The 20275-nt window shown below is 44.4% G+C and overlaps 2 protein-coding genes across 3 annotated transcripts in view; one reads left to right on the top strand and one right to left on the bottom strand.

The window, feature by feature from the left end:
- Positions 1–746: 746 nt before the first annotated feature.
- Positions 747–12925, top strand: LOC129857320 (filensin-like). 2 transcript variants are annotated; one of them, XM_055925456.1, is made up of 8 exons: positions 747–1316; positions 1927–1987; positions 2768–2863; positions 4504–4596; positions 5199–5306; positions 6136–6356; positions 9538–9629; positions 9935–12925. In XM_055925456.1, exons 1-8 carry the CDS (start codon positions 946–948, stop codon positions 10864–10866), a joined length of 1974 nt encoding a protein of 657 aa, XP_055781431.1. In that variant the 5' UTR covers positions 747–945; the 3' UTR covers positions 10867–12925. The 2 variants fall into 2 exon arrangements, with proteins under 2 accessions (XP_055781431.1, XP_055781421.1); XM_055925446.1 differs by having other exon boundaries at positions 5193–5306.
- The window catches only part of LOC129857332 (neuroendocrine convertase 2-like), a 73738-nt gene continuing 65751 nt past the window's right edge, over positions 12289–20275 (bottom strand). Inside the window, exon 12 of the mRNA XM_055925466.1 lies at positions 12289–13468. Within this exon, the coding sequence (XP_055781441.1) occupies positions 12982–13468 (487 nt within the window). The 3' untranslated portion in view covers positions 12289–12981. The remainder of the gene's footprint in view (positions 13469–20275) is intronic.

The raw sequence follows: 20275 nt of genomic DNA, 5'->3' as shown, positions 1-20275 counted from the left end.
TAACAGACACATCTCAACATCAACTGTTCAGAGGAGACTGCGTGAATCAGGCCTTCATGGTCAAATTACTGCAAAGAAACCACTACTAAAGGACACCAATAACAAGAAGAGATTTGCTTGGGCCAAGAAACACAATTAATCAAAATATATTTTGATTTGTTTAACACTTTTTTGGTTACTACATGATTCCATGTGTTATTTCAAAGTTTTGATGTCTTTACTATAATTCTAAAATGTAGAAAATAGTCAAAATAAAGAAAAACCCTTCAATGAGTAGGTGTGTCTAAAGTTTTGACTGGTACTGTATATTTACACAAGTTTTACACTTTTTTGTTGTTGACCAATTGTGACCTAATGGGCCAGCCATCACTGAAACTATATCCTGTTTCAACCAACCCTGGTCTTCCCTAATGTAGGCTATAATAAGGAGAACACAATATGCTCTAGAGTTTACTAGACTACTTTTGGCACATTAGTAACTTTATATGGCCTGTAACAAACTGCACAGCATGCAATTTCCACTTTGTCATGTGGTAAACCAAGGCCATGTTCGAACATTCCCTCAAACAAAGATCTAGAAAAACGGTTGATTGGAAACAAAGGGTCTTCTTGTAATGGTACATTTGACACAGCAGTATTCTCCCTCGCCTGCCTTTAGTTTGTTTTTGTTTTTTTGCTTGGTCATCATTGGCAGAGCGTTTGTAATGTCAGCCACAAAGGCTAACAAACTCTGGAAGGTCCCACGCGTGAGGCTTGCGTGGGAACAGGCCAGCGTGAGATTTTTGGGGGTCTATTTCGCAGCCGCCCAGTGCCAGGCAGCCTTTAGTCTAAAATGAGACAGCCGAGGGTGAGCAACCGAGTTTTCACACACTAAAGGTGCCGCAGGGAAGAACGCACTCCGGGGATAACACCAACCGATGCAGCGGGATAGCGACGACCACCACCATGTACAAGACCAGTTACCTGCGCGAGGTGCGCAAGGAGAAGTATGAGCGTTCTGATGTCTTCGAGGAGCCCTACGGCCCTGATGCATCCGCGGGCACCTCAGCCATCCAGGGCTGGGAGAGCCTGCAGGAGCTAAACAGCCGCTTCGCCCGCTATATTAATCGGGCACGCGTGCTGGAGCAGCGCAATTCCGTGTTCCGCAAGCAGCTAGAGACGCTGCAGCGGATGGAAGAGGCCAGTGGGCTTGAGGAGGCCTTTACTGAACAGATTGCCCTGAACCGGCAGCGCATCTGCGAGCTCTCCGCCAACCGTGCCAAACTTGAGCGCGAGCTGAAGGACGCATGCCGCATGCTGGACGAGTTCACCAACAAGTAAGTGATGTGCTTGCTTTTGAAAGTGTAAGTGCGTGTGTTTGTGTGTGCGTCAGTAGGGCTATGTGCTTTTTTAAACTGATGTGTGGGTCAGAGAGAATGAAAGTGTGTATGGGCTACCCTCTGTGCATACACAGTGCAGTGGCGAGCCCTTATGTAGACCAGGTGCAGCGTAAACTGTTTTTGTGCTGTTGAAGGCTTCCAGATAACCTGATCTTTTCTCTGTGATAAATTGTCCAACTGCTAAAAGTCTGTCTCAAATAAAGGTGTCTATTGCCTTGGAAATCAGCCATGGTAAGTGTCATGGATTTCTAAATTCTAACACCAAGACAGGATTTAGATGAATGCTGCACAGGTGGTTGTGTTCTGAAAAAAAGGAAGCAACAGCCATTTCAAGTGCTCTCAATGAGAGCCAGGTTGATGTCTGTATTGATTAATAGTTCATCAATACAGACATTGGAAAGTCAGAAAAGCCCTGAAGATGAAAATCAATCCTCTTACGTGCTCAACACACAAACTTGTTAAAATCACAGATCAATAAAAGGTAGGCCACACATAATTGTGGAATTCCTGAATTTATGTTTTGTGATTTATGTTTTGTCCTCCATAGATACAGAAATGAGTGTGAGTTTCAAGAACAGCTGCAGGGTACATTGGAACAACTCAACAAGGTATGTGTGTGAGTCCTATGACAATTTCCCAGTTTTTTGTTTGTTTTTATTATTCAAAAAATGGACTGATTCTTTCTTTAGTTAAAATACACAAATTGGGGTGGTTTCCCAGACACAGATTAAGCCTAGTCCTGGACCCACAAATATTTTTGATGGATATTCTTTATTGAGTTTGCTTTTTAGTCCAGGACTACAGAAAACCTCATCTGTTTCTGTGGAAATCTCCCATAATGTGCTAAACTGTCATGCTGCATTATTAGCAGCATAGTCATAAAAACAAGTTGTGAACCCAACTTGTGAGTAACGTTTTCTGCATACCCCTGTGCATGAAAGGGGCTTTGCAATGTGACACAAAAAAGTATGTATTATATAATCTGTCTGGTTAATAATCTACAAACTTTGTCCAGAGTGTCAGAATCATAATTCAATTGTGTAACTGCAACCCTGGTAGGACTTTGTGGTCTGAGAGACAAAGCTTATGAGATCAGGACAATACAGTGTGGTGATGGAACTGAATTAAAATTGCTTCTATTGATCTTAGAGGCTTTGGACTTAATGGAGGAATGTACTAGTGAAGAAAAAGGCTTTGTGTGGTGTTCAGTTCAACAATACCAGCATTGTCATACTGTTTGAGGCTTTATGAGGATTGGAGTCGATATAGACTTATTGACTTCTCTTTCTTCTCCTTTTCTTCCATCTTCTTCTCTTCCCTTCTCTTATTTTTTTTCTCCTCTTCTCTCCTCGCCACGCCTCCTTTTCCCCTTTCTTCTCCTCTCCTAGGAGGCTGACCATAACCTGCTCAGGAACCTGGAGTTTCAGATCCAGACCCAGTTCCTTCAGGATGACATCAACACCACCAAAGACAGACACAGAAAGGTAAGAGGTGTACAGCATACAGTGCATTCGGAAAGTATTCAGACCGCTTGACTTTTTCCACATTTTGATATGTTACAGCCTTATTCTAAAAATTAAAAAAAATTAAATCCCTAATCAATCTGCACGTAATACCCCATAGTGACAAAGCAAAAACAGTTTTTTTGAAATGTTTGGAAATATATAAAAAATAAGAAAATGCAAAATCACATTTACATAAGTATTCAGACCCTTTACTCAGTACTTTGTTGAAGCACCTTTGGCAGCGATTACAGGCTTGAGTCTTCTTGGGTATGACGCTACAAGCTTAACACACCTGTATTTGGGGAGTTTCTCCCATTCTTCTCTGCAGATCCTCTTAAGCGCTATCAGGTTGGATGGGGAGCTTCGCTGCACAGCTATTTTCAGTACTCTCCAGTGATGTTCGATCGGGTTCAAGTCTGGGCTCTGGCTGGGCCACTCAAGGACATTCAGAGACTTGTCCCGAAGCCACTCCTGGGTGGTCTTGGCTGTCTGCTAAGGATTGTTGTCCTGTTGAAAGGGGAACCTTCAGTCCAGATGTGACGCTTGGCATTCAGGCCAAAGAGTTTTTTTGTGGTTTCATCAGACCAGAGAATGTTGTTTCTCATGGTCTGAGAATCTTTAGGGGCCTTTTGGCAAACTACAAGCGGGCTGTCATTTGCTTTATACGGAGGAGTGGCTTCCGTCTGGCTACTCTACCATAAAGGCCTGATTGGTGGAGTGCTGCAGAGATGGTTGTCCTTCTGGAAGGTTCTCCCATCCCCACAGAAGAACTCGGGAACTCTGTCAGAGTGAACATCGGGTTCTTGGTCATCTCTCTGATCAAGGCCCTTCTCCCCCGATTGCTCAGTTTGGCCAGGTGGCCAGCTCTAGGAAGAGTCTTGGTGGTTCCAAACTTCTTCCATTTAAGAATGATAATGGAGGCCACTGTGTTCTTGGGGACCTTCAATCCTGCAGAATTGTTTTGGTACCCTTCCCCAGATATGTGCCTCGACACAATCCTGTCTTGGAGTTCTACGGACAATTCCTCGGTCTCATGGCTTGGTTTTGGCTCTGACATGCACTGTGAACTGTATGACCTTATATAGACAGGTGTGTGCCTTTCCAAATCATGCCCAATCAATTGAATTGACCACAGCTGGACTCCAATCAAGTTGCAGGAACATCTCAAAGATGATCAATGGAAACAGGATGCAATTTAATCCATTTAGAATAAGGCTGTAACATAATAAAAAGTAGAAATAAGTCAAGGGGTCTGAATACTTCCCGAATTCACTGTACAAATCACCTGCAATCTATTACAAACTCATTCTGCCTTTATACTGTACATTTATACATTTACATCAGATTTATTGCAAAGGGATACAGATACAGAGTGCATAGCATCACGTATTACAATTTACAAATGTAGGATCTAAATTTGACCAATTCTGTCACTGGTAAAATAATAGGGTGGGTGATTAGAGTACATAGACATTGTGTACTGTACTCTAATACTGCAACCTTGTTAAATACACCCACCCTGTATGACATTTCTCTTTATTTTCCTCAGAGTTGTGTGCGCTGTGTATGTGGAGTCCAGGGTCTAATCATTTCTTGGGAAATGTCTCCTCCCCCCATAGAACCTGTCAGAGATCCAGACCTACGTGAATATCCTCCACCAGATCAACCAGACGATACACCTGGTGCCAAATATGGCCGTGGGCACCTCTGAGGTAAGGTCTCCCCCTGTCACATGCGTTTGTCTGTTTCCAGGGGAACCAGCTGAGTCAGACCACAGGTGTCAGACCAGATAACAATAGGGCCTTGAAATCAGCTACGTGTGCAGAACTTTGTGGATAACCGTGTGTCCGTGACTGGAAAATGTCTTCCAATGTGTTGAGGTGTACTGACCTTTCTGTGAAGTGTGACTGCCTTTTATAATACGCTTCTGTGTGTTATGACAGGTAATCCCAGCTCTGTGTGTCATGTTGTCTCTCAGCAGAAAGTATGCTGATGCAGTCAGTTAGTCTGTAAGCTGTTTGCTTGTCTGTGTTTGAAGTTTCAAGTAAAGCACTTGATGTTTTGAATGCCTATCTAGCTGTAATATAACTGGCCTGTCTTGTCTCTGTGTGATCTCTATGTGTTATAACTGGCCTGTAGTCCCTCTGTGTGGTCTCTGTGTTATAACTGGCCCGTCTTGTCTCTGTGTGATCTCTGTGTTATAACTGGCCTGTAGTCCCTCTGTGTGGTCTCTGTGTTATAACTGGCCCGTCTTGCCTCTGTGTGATCAGTGTGTATTATAACTGGTTTGTCCTCCCTCTGTGTGAAGGAGCAGGAGAAGCAGCTGGCCCAGAGGAGAGTTCCAGCCCTGCAGAGTCAGCTGGAGGAGTACAAGAGCGCCCTCTGCCAGCTCCAAGCACAGAAGCAGCATCTGCAGTACGAGGTAGGTCCCTGTCTCCGTCACTATGACAATTTAGGAAGCATCTCAAGCTCAATTGTTTGAAATTGTCCCACTCCAAATCAACCCTTAAGCCCTACCCCCTATGCATATTAGTGAGGAAGGGAGATGAGGTAGCCGCTTTACTTGAGGTAGAAAGTTGAGACGTACCCATGGAGTACAGTACATACTGTAAATTGGTTGTAGTTGCAAAGGGGTGCCAGTAGGTGCCAGTCCTCACCTGCAGATGAGTGAGTAAAGGTGATAAAAGCTACAGAGATGTTGGAAAATACAGGTGTATTTCTTAGAAAACTAATATCAGTAAAAAATTATACATCAAACATCAAAGTCCATGTTTATTTTCTCGACAAGAAATGTAAGGGATTGTTCATCCAATTTACAAAATTACACATTGGTTTCCGATATACACGTTGCTTTGGTTTAGTTTCCCTGGCAGTGGCTGGCACTGTTACCAAATACTGTTCAGCAAACTAAGGATATTTAAGTGACTTTGGTGAGCTTCACAATCAATTGTAGACTTTCAGATGATCTGGACATTACTTGAATGGGATTTGTGCCACAAATGCTAAAACTTTAGCATTTGGAAACAGTGCCAGGGAAACTAAAGCAATACATGGAGTGCTGTCATACCTTGAACATAGATGCTTTACAGGGTAAGGAAACCAATATGTAATGTAGTAATTTGGGTGAGCTATCCCTTTAAGTTTGGTTGTCATTAGCTTAACCCTTAATGGAAATATGAAATGCATTCAGTTTTTTTTAAAGAAGCAGTTTACAGTATCTCTCCGTCCATCCGTCTGTCTGTCTGTGCCAGACGTCAGTGTTGGAGAGTTCCATCAAGAGCACCCAGGAGAGCTATGACGATGAGATCCAGTTGTACAACGAGCAGATTGAGTCTCTGAGGAAGGACATCGAGGAAGCCGAGAGATCCCTGGAGAAATACACAAATGAGTGTCGCCACCTGGCCATGTACCAGACCTCACTGGAGAATGAGCTGGAGAGGTACAAGAGGATCATTGAGAACGAGGACAACAGGTAATTTTCTAACCACAACAGACAGTGACCAGTGTCCTGCTGCTATTGGATATAGGCAGCACTTCAAAGTATTGACTCTTGGAAAACCAGTAGTAGACTATACTGTATCAGTCACATGGTGGCAGTTTGGGATATTATATTTGTGTGTTTTTCCACCTCAGATTTGTTCGATAATGGTTGAATATCTCTTCAGTGTTATTTATTTTTTGTGTACTATTTAATTCCCTTTAATATTGCCTAATCTTTATTTTGTTTACTGTATTACCATGTTTTCTTTTCAGTCTCTCAATGCAAAATTCGAAAAGTATACTGCACAAAAATATAAACGCAACATGTAGTGTGTTGGTTTCATGAGCTGAAATAAAAGATCCTAGAAATGTTCCATATGCACAAAAATTGTATTTCTCTCAAATTTTGCGCACAAATGTGTTTACATCCCAGCCAATTATAATTTCTCCTTTGCAAAACTAATCCATCCACCTGACAGGTGTGGCATATCAAGAAGCTGATTAAACAGCATGCTAATTACACAGGTGCATCTTGTGCTGGGGACAATAAAAGGCCACTAAAATGTGCAGTTTTGTCACATGACACAATGCCACAGATGTGTCAAGTTTTGAGGGAGTGTGCATTTGGCATGCTGACTACAGGAATGTCCACCAGAGCGGTTGCCAAAGAATTTTATGTTCATTTCTCTACCAGTAGCCGCCTCCAACTTCGTTTTAGAGAATTTGGCAATACGTCCAACGCAGACCACATGTAACTACGCCAGCCCAGGACCTTCACATATGGTTTCTTCAACTGCGGGATCGTCTGAGACCAGCCACCCAGACAGCTGAAACTCTGATTTGACACAACCAAAGAATTTCTGCACAAACTGTCAGAAACCTTCTCAGGGAAGCACATCTACATTGTAGTCCTCACCAGGGTCTTGACCTGACTGCCGTTTGGCGTCGTAACCGACTTCAGTGGGCAAATGCTCACCTTCGATGGCCACTGGCACTCTGGAGAAGTGTGCTCTTCATGGACAAATCCCGGTTTCAACTGTACCAGGCAGATAACAGACAGCATGTATAGCGTCGTGTGGGTGAGCGGTTTGCTGATGTCAATGTTGTTAATGTTGGCGGTGGGGTTATGGTTTTGGCACTCATAAGCGAACACAATTGCATTTTATCAATGGCAATTTGAATGCACAGAGATACAATGATAAGATCCTGAGGCCCATTGTCGTGCCATTCATTCGCCGTCATCACCTCACGTTTCAGCATGGAAATGCATGGCCCCATGTTGCAAGGATCTGTACACAATTCCTGGAAGCTGAAAATGTCACATTTCTCCCATGGCCTGCATACTCACCAGACATGTCACCCATTGAGTATGTTTGGGATGCTCTGGATCGATGTATACGACAGCATGTTCCATTTCCCACCAATATCTAGCAAGTTCGTACAGCGATTGAAGATGAGTTCGACAACATTCCACAGGCCACAATTAACAGCAGATCAACTCTATGCAAAGGAGATGTGTCGCGTTGCATGATCAACGCCCCTACCTTTTTTAAAGGTACTTGTGAGCAACAGATGCATACACTACATATACAAAAGTATGTGGATTCAGCAATTTCAGCCACACCGTTGCTGACAGGTGTTGAAAATCGAGCACACCGCCATGCAATCTCCATAGACAAACATTGGCAGTAGAATGGCCTTACTGAAGAGCACAGACGTTCAACGTGGCACCGTCATAGGATGCCACCTTTCTAACAAGTCAGTTCATCAAATTTCTGCCCTGCTAGAGCTGCCCCAGTCAACTGTAAATGCTGTTATTGTGAAGTTGAAATGTCTAGGAGCAACAGTGGCTCAGCCGCGAAGAGGTAGGCCACACAAGCTCACAGAACGGGACTGCCGAGTGCTGAAGCGGGTAGCATGTAAAAGTCGTCTGTCCTCGGTTGCAACACTCATTACTGAGTTTGAATCTGCCTCTGGAAGCAACGTCAGCAAAATAACTGTTCGGCAGGAGCCTCATGAAATGGGTTTGCATGGCCAAGCAGCCGCACACAAGCCTAAGATCCCTATGCGCAATGCCAAGCGTCGGCTGGAGTGGTGTAAAGCTCGCTGCCATTTGACTCTGAAGCAGTGGAAACGTATTCTCTGAAGTGCTTCACCATCTGGCAGTCCGACTGACAAATCTGGGTTTGGGGGATGCCAGGAGAACGCTACCTGCCCCAATGCATAGTGCCAACTGTAAAGTTTGGTGGAGGAGGAATAATAGTCGGGGGCTGTTTTTCATGATTTGAAGCAGGGCCCTTACTTCCATTGAAGGGAAATCTTAACACTACAGCATACAATGACATTCTAGAGGATTCTGTGCTTCCAACTTTGTAGCAACAGTTTGGGGAAGGCCCTTTCATGTTTCAGCATGACAATGCCCCGTGCACAAAGCACAGTTCATACAGAAATAGTTTGTTGAGATTGGTTTGGAAGAACTTGACTGGTCTGCACAGAGCCCCGACTTCAACCCCATCATACACCTTTGGGATACATTTTTTTATTCCATGTTTTATTTAACTAGACAAGTCAGTTAAGAATAAATTCTTATTTACAATGACAGCCGAGGAACAGTGGGTTAACTGCCTTGTTCAGTATCAGAACAACAGATTTTTACCTTGTCAGCTCCGGGATTCGAACTAGCAACCTTCCGGCTACTGACCAAAGTATGTGGACACCTGCTCGTCGAACATCTCATTCTAAAGTCATAGGCATTAATATAGAGTTGCTCCCCCTATAACAAACCTCCACTCTTCTGTGAAGGCTTTCCACTAGATATTGAAAATTGCTGCGGGGAGTTGCTTCCATTCAGCCACAAGAGCATTAGTGAGGTCAGGCACTGATGTTTGGCAATCGGACCTGTGTCGCAGTCAGCATTTCAATTTGGGCTCCCCAAGTGCTGGAGGCGTCACTACAGACCCTGGTTCGATTGGGAGTCCCATAGGGCGGCGCACAATTGGCGTGCGGGTTAGGGTTTGGCCGTCATTGTAAATAAGAATTTGTTCTTAACTGACTTGCCTAGTTAAATAAAAGGTTAAATAAAACATTTGTATAATGTTTATTACTAACACATAAAAATACACTATCACTTGCTGTGGTGGTAACTAACATTTCTTCATCATTCTCTTCCACAGGTTGAATTCAGCGATAATTGGGACTCCCATTACCTTGTTCACCACCAATTACCGCTACACCCACACACCCACTGTGTCGAGCAGGGGCAGAGGTGAGGACATGCCACGTCTCATTCCACAGCTGCTTCACACGGATAGTCTCCATACAGAGCAGACACACAACACCCCATCGTCATCATAGGCTATAACCACACTAGCTAGAACCCTAATGTGTTCAGCCACACAGTGATGTGTATCCTACCCACACAGATACAAAGACCATAGAACAGAAAGCACAAGCACAAGGATCCTCCTGAGGTTTATTCATGGCAGATAAGGATGATCATGGTCCCGTAGGGGTACTATCCTCCTTGGATAATGTATTTAGAATGTGAGTGTATTGTTTTGTTATCTCCAGACATCACCCGAGCCATCCAGGACATCACCAGTGTCAAGCCTCGCCAGAAGAACCTGGCCAAGAAGGTCCTGAAGAAGAAGGAGATCAGCCCCAAAGATGTGATGGACAGCGGCCAGGAGGAGAGAGTCGGTGGAGCTGAACACATGGAGGACGAGAAGCGAGGGGTGGCAGGGGAGGAAGGCGAGGTGAAGAGGGAGGAGCAGAGGTCCCTGTACACGCCCCAGGACGTGCCAGATGGGGCTCAGATCAGCAAAGCCTTCGACACGCTTTGTAACATCGTCAGAGACCGAATGAGGAAGTACAAGAAGCCAGAGCCAATTGCTGACTTTTACACCAAGGGGCGCTATGTGCTGGTGACAGGCGATGGAAGCTACCCCCACCCCCACTTCTACACCTCCAGCCCCTCCGCCGGACATGTCTTCGTCACCATCCGCAACGGCATGGTCTCCCCTTATGACCCCTTCGGGCCTTACACCCCCTCCCCCAACCCCCCTCATCCTCAGCCCATGCCACCCCCTGGTCCCCGTACCCCCACCCCACCCTCTGACGGAGAGGGAGGAAAAGGAGACGATAAGGGCGGAAAAGGTGGTGGGAAGGGGAAATCTAGGGGCGGAGACCCCGAGCCTAGGCCTAAGAACCCTACTCCCCCCCCACAGCCCAACCCTGCCCCAGCTCCAGACCCTGACCCCAAAGGCTCCAGCAATCCCTCCGGACCCAAGGGGGGTAAAGACGACAGTCACCGCAGGGGCCCTCCTCCCATGCCCTTCCCCCGCGGCGCTAGGAGCATGCCGCCTGACTCCATGAGCTACGAGAAGGTGGAGATGGTGGAGTCAGTGGAAAAGTTCTCCAACAACCGCAAGACCAGGGGCTATGAGGAGACAGCCATGGTGGTGGAGACCATGATCGAGAAGACCAGCAAAAAGAAGAACTGAGTCTGAGATAAGGTCGACCTTGGCCAAAATATCTATACAGGCTCCTCACAAGTTTCACCTCACCTTATGCCAGTAAGAACAAACACTGAGCCATTATGTGACTCTGCAAAAGACACATTCTAAAGACACTGTTCCCACCCTATATGAAACCAACCTTAAAGAGACAGTTCTTCCTGATACTGCTCCTCTATTCGCTCACGCTTTCTGGCTTTGCGTTCAGCAAGTGTTAGCTGGTTACATAATGCTACTATTGTTGTTTTCTACCTACGCCGTAACCTTATGCCTTTACTGTCTGAAAGCATGAAGTACGAACATCAAAACTACAAGCTCCCTTGTCATCTCAACCCCCAAAGTAGAGTAAACATGGCTTTGACGTGTGAAAAAACCTCTAACATTTTAAAAAATTGATGACATGCTACTGCCCTCATGGATGTTTGCCACCCTTCCAAACCAAACCTGCCCCCAAACCCAAGAGCTCATTTGTTCAATTGGATGCCGTCGACTGCCCTCAACACAGACTTTCTGTGTATAAAATTGCTTTAATAATAAAGAAGAATCAAGCTTTAAAAGCGCAAAGCTCTACTGTCTTTGTGTTTTGACGTTAGCACCGCTCCTATGACACAGTCATAGCTTTGTTCCATTACAATCCATTGAAATGTGCCAAAAATATATTGATTCATATTATATTCTTTGAATAATAACAGTGGATGTTCCAGATTTTTACTTTTTGTATGCAGATAAAGCACTATTAACTTACTTTATAATGATGGTAGAGGTGATGGATGCCTAGTTTTTACCTGATCACCCTGTTTGACTTGCATACTAGAGGCGTCAGAGTGAGGAAACTAGACTGAGCTAGTGCAGTGTTTAGTAAACACTGGGTGTCCCTCAGCACGGAGTGATAGGTGCAGTTACTGAAGGAGAGTCATCCATTTTTCATTGAGATGAACTGGAGGAGCAGACAGCGACCTCTGAACTCTGCATAATCCACTTTCCCTTAGAGGGACAGACAAGAGAGAGAGAAAGAGAGAGCCAGAAAACGTGTGTGTGTGTGTGTGTGTGTGTATGACAGAATAACAAAAGTAAGAGATACAGAGAGTGGGAGAAGAAGAAGCTGTTTTATACTATATTCCCGGTCCTGGTCCCACACCCAGTGTGTGATGTAAATGTCCCTGTGCTTTGTGCTCTTGAGTGAACAGATAAGTGCTTCCCATTACAGCATAGGCTTCAATTGTCTAGCATTGAGCATTGTAAGGCCAAATTACTTACCTTAGAAAGTGAAATTGGAATACAGAGCCACATACCCAGGGTCTGACCTATCTTCCAGTTGTATTTCTCTTCCTCATTCAAATGACAAACAAGACATTTCTTCTACCTGCCTGTGCATTGCAGAGTGGTGCAAATCACTGAAGTGCTTTAACAAACAGCTAAATAGATTTATTATAGTATACGACAAAGGTTATTCTGCAATACGCTTTGAGGACCACAGGCTGCAAAATAAATCACACAATCCTTGTCTTGTTTATATAGAAACAGTTGCTTGTCACAAGAATATAAACGGAAAGAAGTATCACTGCTCTGTTTGCAAGATATTAAACTTTAAGTAGAATGACACTGAAAATAATTTACAGTCACAAACTGTACAACAGTTGGTTTACCAGAGGTGGAGGAATGGGGGAAAGCAAGAACACCATATAGGGGATGCATTATGTTTATATACATTTTTGTCATGTGTAAAAAAACATAGACCGAAAGCCAGATAGGATCTTTTTGTTTTCTCTATAGATCAGATTATTTTAAGGTTACACTTTTATCATCATCATCATCATCTTCGGATTACCAGAAACATTCGTTGCAAGTAGATGGCTAATATAAACACAGAAAAACAGAGAAAAGGTTGGGAGGGTAGGAAAGAAAATGAGAGAGGAGAGAAAGGGAGTCGGGAGAGAAAGTGTGAGAGAGGGCAAGATAAAGCGAGAAGGGGCAGAGAAAGTGAGAGAAGTGGAAAGTGTGAGAAAAAGAGAGGGGAAGTGAGAGAAAGATAGGAGAGAAGTAGAGAGCAAGAGCGGCCCGGCATGCAGACCTGACCAGACGGTGTTGAGTTAGCTACGTCAGCTAGTTTTTACTCAGCAGGCTCTTCAGACTCCTCTCCACTGCTTCGTCCAGCTCTTCCTCCAGCTCCTCCTTTTTTGACATGGCTAGTTTGGACTGGTAGTCGCGCACTATCTGGTCTATGTAAGGGGCACTTTGTGTTCCATGGAGCATGAGGTTCCACTCCTTCAGGGCCCCTCTCTGTGGCTTGTCTCCCTGGAAGCCCACCTCCAGGACCCATGTCCCGCGGGGGTCCTCTCCCCAGGTGTGTGTGGTCATAAAGGGCCACTTGTCAAAGCCCACCTTGGCATCGTCGTCCCGGGGCCGGCAGCTCAGCAGGATGGACTTGGTGCCCATGGGGGAGGTCATGTTGATGTTGAGGTCGCCACGGCGACTACCATTGACTGTGACCACAGCCTGAACGTGCTCCAGGTAGCGGACAAAGTTGTCCTTCCCCTGGCAGGAGTCAGTGGAGATGGTCAGGATCAGCTTGTCACCCGATTGGATCATACTGAAGGGAGAGATGGGGGGGGGATTAGGAAGGTGAGGGCAAAAGAAGAGTCAAGTGAGACAAAGGAAAAAAGGTGATAAAGGGAGGATAATGAAAAGGGACAACAGGGGGAGAGAGATGGAGAAGACTTGAACGGGAGACAGAAGATGAAAGGTGGGAAAGGAAGGGTCAGAGAACGACAGAAATACGGGGAGATGGAGAAAGGAAAACATGACAGAAAGATATAGAGAGGAAGATGGAGTTAACAAAAAAGGAAACGGGAATACAAAAATGTATTAAGGAAGAGAGAGATTCGAGAGAGGAAGATCAAATGTATTTATATAGCCCTTCGTACATCAGCTAATACCTCAAAGTGCTGTACAGAAACCCAGCCTAAAACCCCAAACAGCAAGCAATGCAGGTGTAGAAGAAGAAACGGAAGGACAGAGAGAGAGAGAGAGAAATAATAACATAATCAGTATTCTGGTCAGCTCCTTGAGACCACAGGTGTCCCTGTATCTAATTAAATCTGAGATTCAGCCTGCTGGTGCAGAGTATTTACCATAGCCCAGTCTGTCTAGACCTCAGCACTCACAGCTCCTTCTATTACCTGACCTACTTAGCATGGACCCAGCAGACCCTGACAGAGCACTAGTGCTGCCTCAAATCCTGCTCCCCCACAGAAACACAACAATGATAGAAACCATGCTTGGTTTGCCATTAAATTATTCTAGGAAACCGAAGCATGTGCTTTCTGGTTAGGCTTAGACTAGAATTTGTTACCTTCCTGCTACCCCAATCTTAGCGGGCATTCATTATTGGAGATTGAGATTCACTTGATAAATCAAAATAAAGCATTTCTTTATCATAAAATATGCAATTGTATTAACTTTTTCCTGCAAAATCAATATATTTTTCTGTTGTAAAAACCTTTTCCGACAGTGTGCCCTGATGAATATGATGATCAAGGTGTTAATTTCAAGCATGTATCTCCTTTGAAACAGTTTATTGATCTGTGGTGGCATAATTTCTCACATTTTTATTTTATTTTCTCTGGAGTGATGAATCACGCTTTACTCGTCCGATGGACGAATCTGGGTTTGGCAGATGCCAGGAGAATTCTACCTGCCCCAAAGCATAGTGCCAACTTTAAAGTTTATTGAAGAAGGGAAATCTTAACGCTACAGCATGCAATGACATTCTAGACAATTCTGTGCTTCCAACTTTGTGGCAACAGTTTGGGGAAGGTACTTTCCCATTTCAGTATGATAATTGCCCAGTGCACAAAGCGAGGTCCATACAAAAATGGTTTGGCGAGAACTGTGTGGAAGAACTTGCCTGGCCTGCACAGAGCCCTGACCTCAACCCCATCGAACACCTTTGGGATGAATTGGAAAGCTGACTGCGAGCCAGGCCTAATTGCCCCTCATCAGTGCCCGACCTCACTAATGATCTTGTGGCTGAATGGAAGCAAGTCCCCGCAGCAATGTTCCGACATCTAGCGGAAAGCCTTCCCAGAAGAGTGGAGGCTGTTATAGCAGCAAAGAGGGGACCAACTCCATATTAATGCCCTTAATTTTGGAATGAGATGAAAGACCAGCAGGTGTCCACATACTTTTGGTCATTTAGAGTTTTGAGCCCCCTAGGGCTTGTGCGGTGGAGAAGATCTTCATGGGCTATACTCAGCCTTGTCTCAGGGTAGTAAGTTGGTCTGTCGATATCCCTCTAGTGGTGTGGGGGCTGTGCTTTGGCAAAGTGGATGTGATTATATGCTGCCTGGTTGGCCCTGTCCACGGGTATCGTCAGATGGGGCCACAGTGTCCCCCGCCCCCCCCCCCCCCCCCCCCTGTCTCAGCCTCCAGTATCTATGCTGCAATAGTCTCTCTGTCTCTGTCTCTGTCTCTGTCTCTGTCTCTGTGTGTGCTGTGAAAAGCCATCTGACATCATTTACACCTGAGGAACTGACATGGTACCTACAACCACTGTGATTATTATTTGACCTTGCTGGTCATCTATGAACGTTTGGACATCTTGAAGAACAATCTGGCCTTAATGGCCATGTCCTCTTATAATCTCCACCCGGCATAGTGAGAAGAGGACTGGCCACCCCTCAGAGCCGGGTTCTTCTCTAGGATTCTTTGTAGGTTGATTCGATGTAGTGTATCAAATTCCCAATTCATGCAACAAAACCAACTTCATAAGAGGTTTTAAAAATAGGCTCTGTTTGACTCAAAATTCCATGATGGACAGTAAGGTATTGTTAGCAGAAGAGATACTTAATTCACCAATACATGTCTTGGTAGTCCAAAAAATATTGCTATCAGGTTGTGAATCACAGCTGGCCTGGTACATTTTTTTGCTGCCTCCACCCATTTGGGATGTTTTTGGGCAAAAACGCATGAATGCAACTAACTCTGGGAATGTCAATACAATCAAACTAGCAAGGGCAATGATCACAAGTCAGTCATATGCTAGCGTATCTATTTATGTAGCTATTTATTTACTGTAGCAAGCTAAAAACATATAGCTTAACATTAGCTAGTTAGTTAGAGAGCTGCTGGAAGGATATCATGTCATTGGAGGATGAGCCACCGACTTTTTCCCCTCATATGGTTTTTCGGTGGCTACAGATAGAGATGCATGTGTCATTTGGTTAGCTGGTGAGAAATGTGAATCACTTCGCTAGCTAGCTATGCTGAACTTGAACGACTTTTATCTAGATCAGCATATCTCTTGCATTCGTAAATTCACTCTGGCTATCTACTCCGATTTCAGAGCACTTATGAATGCGCAACACCCGCTGAATATGACCGGTGCCAGTGAACTTCGGCAAAAAAGTAATTCAATGGTTGCCATCAGCACAGTTAGTCACTAATGCTCTGGATAATGTAAACAAGCTAACCAGCTCTACTAGGTGTTCTCTCATTTGTGTCTGGAAGCAGCTAGCCAACTTTAGTCAGTCAGCTTGGTTGCTTAACTGCCATTGTGAGGAATGTGCAGATCAACCCTACTCCTCGGCCTGAGCGTCCTGTATCAATAGCGCAGTGTATGCTCTGAACCCTCGGAGACCGAAAAGCTCAGAATTTATGAACAGACAATCTGACAATGCTCTGAATATACAAACAACCCAGAGCGCACTCTGACACACTGGAGGCAATTTATGAACATACCCCTAGTTGTCAATCATTTTTATTTGGCATTGGCTAAATGAGCGGGAAGGCAGGCAAGTTCCCATTCACTTGTCAAAACATGGGTTGGGACACGCTTGCATTGGCAGGCTGCAGAAGGATGCGTACTAATGATCTAAAGTCGTACTGTTGCTACAGCCTGGAAACACACAGTCGAGTTCAAAGTGAATGATGTCAGGCCCATGTGGCAAATAACTTATTTGCATAAAGGCCTACTGTAGCTCTGATTGACTATCTGCATAGACTCCGGTCCTGGACGAGACAGACTTTTTTATTATGTTTTATGGGTCGAACTGCAGAGGAACAACATAGTCAGGAAATGGAGCAGACATACAGTTGAAGTCCGAAGTTTACATACTGAGGTTGGAGACATCAAAATGCGTTTTTCAACCAATCCACACGTTTCTTGATAACAAACTATAGTTTTGGCAAGTCGGTTAGGACATATACTTTGTGCATGACACAAGTAATTTTTCCAACAATTGTTTACAGACAGATTATTTCACTTATCACCCACTGGGTCAGAAGTTTACATACACTAAGTTGACTGTGCCTTTAAACAGCTTGGAAAATTCCAGAAAATGATGTCATGGCTTTAGAAGCTTCTGATAAGCTAATTGACATAATTTGAGTCAAATTGAGGTGTACCTGTGGATGTAATGTAACGGTTTTCTTCCGTTGATGAAGGAGAGGACCAAAATGCAGCGCGGCTAGTGTTCAACATGATTTAATAAAGAATCATTTAGAACACTACAAACAACAAAACAAGACATGTGAAAACCGAAACAGTCCTATCTGGTGCAGAACACAAAGACAGAAGACAACCATCCACAATCCCCAACACAAAACAAGCCACCTATATATGATTCTCAATCAGGGACAACGATTGACAGCTGCCTCTGATTGAGAACCATATCAGGCTGAACACAGAAACAGACAAACTAGACACACAACATAGAATGCCCACCCAGCTCACGTCCTGACCAACACTAAAACAAGCAAAACACATAAGCACTATGGTCAGGACGTGACATGTAATTCAAGGACTACCTTCAAACTCAGTTTGAGTTTTGCTTGACATCAAGGGAAAATCAAAAGAAATTAGCCAAGACCTCAGAAAATAATTGTAGACATCCACAAGTCTGGTTCATTCTTGGGAGCAATTTCCAAACGCCTGAAGGTACCACGTTCATCTGTACAAACGATAGTACGCAAGTATAAACACCATGGGACCACGCAGCCATCATGCCGCTCAGGAAGGAGACGCGTTCTGTCTCCTAGAGATTAATGTATTTTGGTGTGAAAAGTGAAAATGTATCCCAGAACAACAGCAAAAGACCTTGTGAAGATGCTGGAGGAAACAGGTACAAAAGTATCTATATCCACAGTAAAACGAGTCCTATATTGACATAACCCGAAAGGCTGTTCAGCAAGGAAGAAGCCACTGCTCCAAAACCACCATTAAAAAGCCAGACTACGGTTTGCAACTGCACATGGGGACAAAGATCATACTTTTTGGAGAAATGTCCTCTAGTCTGATGAAACAAAAATAGAACTGTTTGGCCATAATGACCATCATTATGTTTGGAGGTAAAAGGGGGAGCTTGCAAGCCGAAGAACACCATTCCACCCATGAAGCACGGGGGTGGCAGCATCATGTTGTGGGGGTGCATTGTTGCCGAAGTGACTGGTGCGCTTTACAAAATAGATGGCATCATAAGGGAGGAAATTTATGTGGATATATTGAAGCAATATCTCAAGACATCAGTCAGGAAGTTCAAGCTAGGTGGCAATGGGTCTTCCAAATGGGTCTTCCAAATGGACAATGACCCCAAGCATACTTCCAAAGTTGTGGCAAAATGGCTTAAGGACAACAAAGTCAAGGTATTGGAGTGGCCATCCCAAACCCCTGACCTCAATCCTATAGAAAATTTGTGGGCAGAACTGAAAAAGTGTGTTTGAGCAAGGAGGCCTACAAACCTGACTCAGTTACACCAGCTTTGTCAGGAGGAATGGGCCAAAATTCACCCAACTTATTGTGGGAAGCTTGTGGAAGGCTACACTAAATGTTTGACCCAAGTTAAACAATGTAAAAGCAATGCCACCAAATACTATTTTAGTGTATGTAAACTTCTGAGCCACTGGGAATGTGATGAAAGAAATAAAAGCAGAAAAAATTATTCACTCTACTATTATTCTGATATTTCACATTCTTAAAATAAAGTTGTGATCCTAACTGACTTAAGACAGCAAATTTTTACCAGGATTAAATGTCAGGAATTGTGAAAAACTGAGTTTAAATGTATTTGGCGTAGGTTTATTTAATCTTCTGACTTCAACTGTAGCTAAATACAAACAAACCTACGGTCGTGGACAAAAGTTTTGAGAATGACACAAATATTAATTTTCACAAGTCTACTGCCTCATTTTGTATGATGGCAATTTGCATATACTCCAGAATGTTATGAAGCGTGATCAGATGAACTGCAATTAATTGCAAAGTCCCTCTTTGCCATGCAAATGAACGGAATCCCCCCAAAACATTTCCACTGCATTTCAGCCCTGCCACAAAAGGACCAGCTGACATCATGTCAGTGATTCTCTCGTTAACACAGGTGTGAGTGTTGACGAGAACAAGGCTGGAGATCACCCTGTCATGCTGATTGAGTTCGAATAACAGACTGGAAGCTTCAAAAGGAGGGTGGTGCTTGGAATCATTGTTCTTCCTCTGTCAACCATGGTTTCCTGCAAGGAAACACGTGCCGTCATCATTTCTTTGCACAAAAAGGGCTTCACAGGCAAGGATATTGCTGCCAGTAAGATTGCACCTAAATCAACCATTTATTGGATCATCAAGAACTTCAAGGAGAGCGGTTCAATTGTTGTGAAGAAGGCTTCAGGGCGCCCAAGAAAGACCAGCAAGCGCCAGGACCATCTCCTAAAGTTGATTCAGCTGCGGGATCGGGGCACCACCAGTACAGAGCTTGCTCAGGAATGGCAGCAGGCAGGTGTGAGTGCTTCTGCACGCATAGTGAGGCAAAGACTTTTGGAGGATGGCCTGGTGTCAAGAAGGGCAGCAAAGAAGCAACTTCTCTCCAGGGAAAACATCAGGGACAGACTGATATTCTGCAAAAGGTATAGGGATTGGACTGCTGAGGACTGGTTTAAAGTCATTTTCTCTGATGAATCCCCTTTCCGATTGTTTGGGGCATCTGAAAAAAAGCTTGTCCGGAGAAGACAAGGTGAGCGCTACCATCAGTCCTGTGTCATGCAAACAGTAAAGCATCCTGAGACCATTCATGTGTGGGGTTGCTTCTCAACCAAGGGAGTGGGCTCACTCACAATTTTGCCTAAGAACACAGCCATGAATAAAGACTGGTACCAACACATCCTCCGAGAGCAACTTCTCCCAACCATCCAGGAACAGTTTGGTGACGAACAATGCCTTTTCCAGCATGATGGAGCACCTTGCCACAAGGCAAAAGTGATAACTAAGTGGCTCGGGGAACAAAACATCAATATTTTAGGTCCATGGCCAGGAAACTCCCAGACCTTAATCCCATTGAGAACTTGTGGCAAATCCTCAAGAGGCGGGTGGACAAACAAAACCCCACAAATTCTGACAAACTCCAAGCATTGA

Source organism: Salvelinus fontinalis, chromosome 1, assembly GCF_029448725.1.
Source record: "Salvelinus fontinalis isolate EN_2023a chromosome 1, ASM2944872v1, whole genome shotgun sequence".
NCBI lineage: Eukaryota > Metazoa > Chordata > Actinopteri > Salmoniformes > Salmonidae > Salvelinus > Salvelinus fontinalis.
This window is presented reverse-complemented; position numbering and strand designations above follow the sequence as displayed.

Excerpts from the sequence above, each read along its gene's own strand:
- LOC129857320 (XM_055925446.1), top strand. The coding sequence starts at position 946 with ATGTACAAGACCAGTTACCTGCGCGAGGTGCGCAAGGAGAAGTATGAG. Across the intron at positions 1,988-2,767 it reads CATTGGAACAACTCAACAAG|GAGGCTGACCATAACCTGCT; the intron begins GTATGTGTGTGA and ends CTCCTCTCCTAG. Across the intron at positions 5,307-6,135 it reads AGCAGCATCTGCAGTACGAG|ACGTCAGTGTTGGAGAGTTC; the intron begins GTAGGTCCCTGT and ends TGTCTGTGCCAG.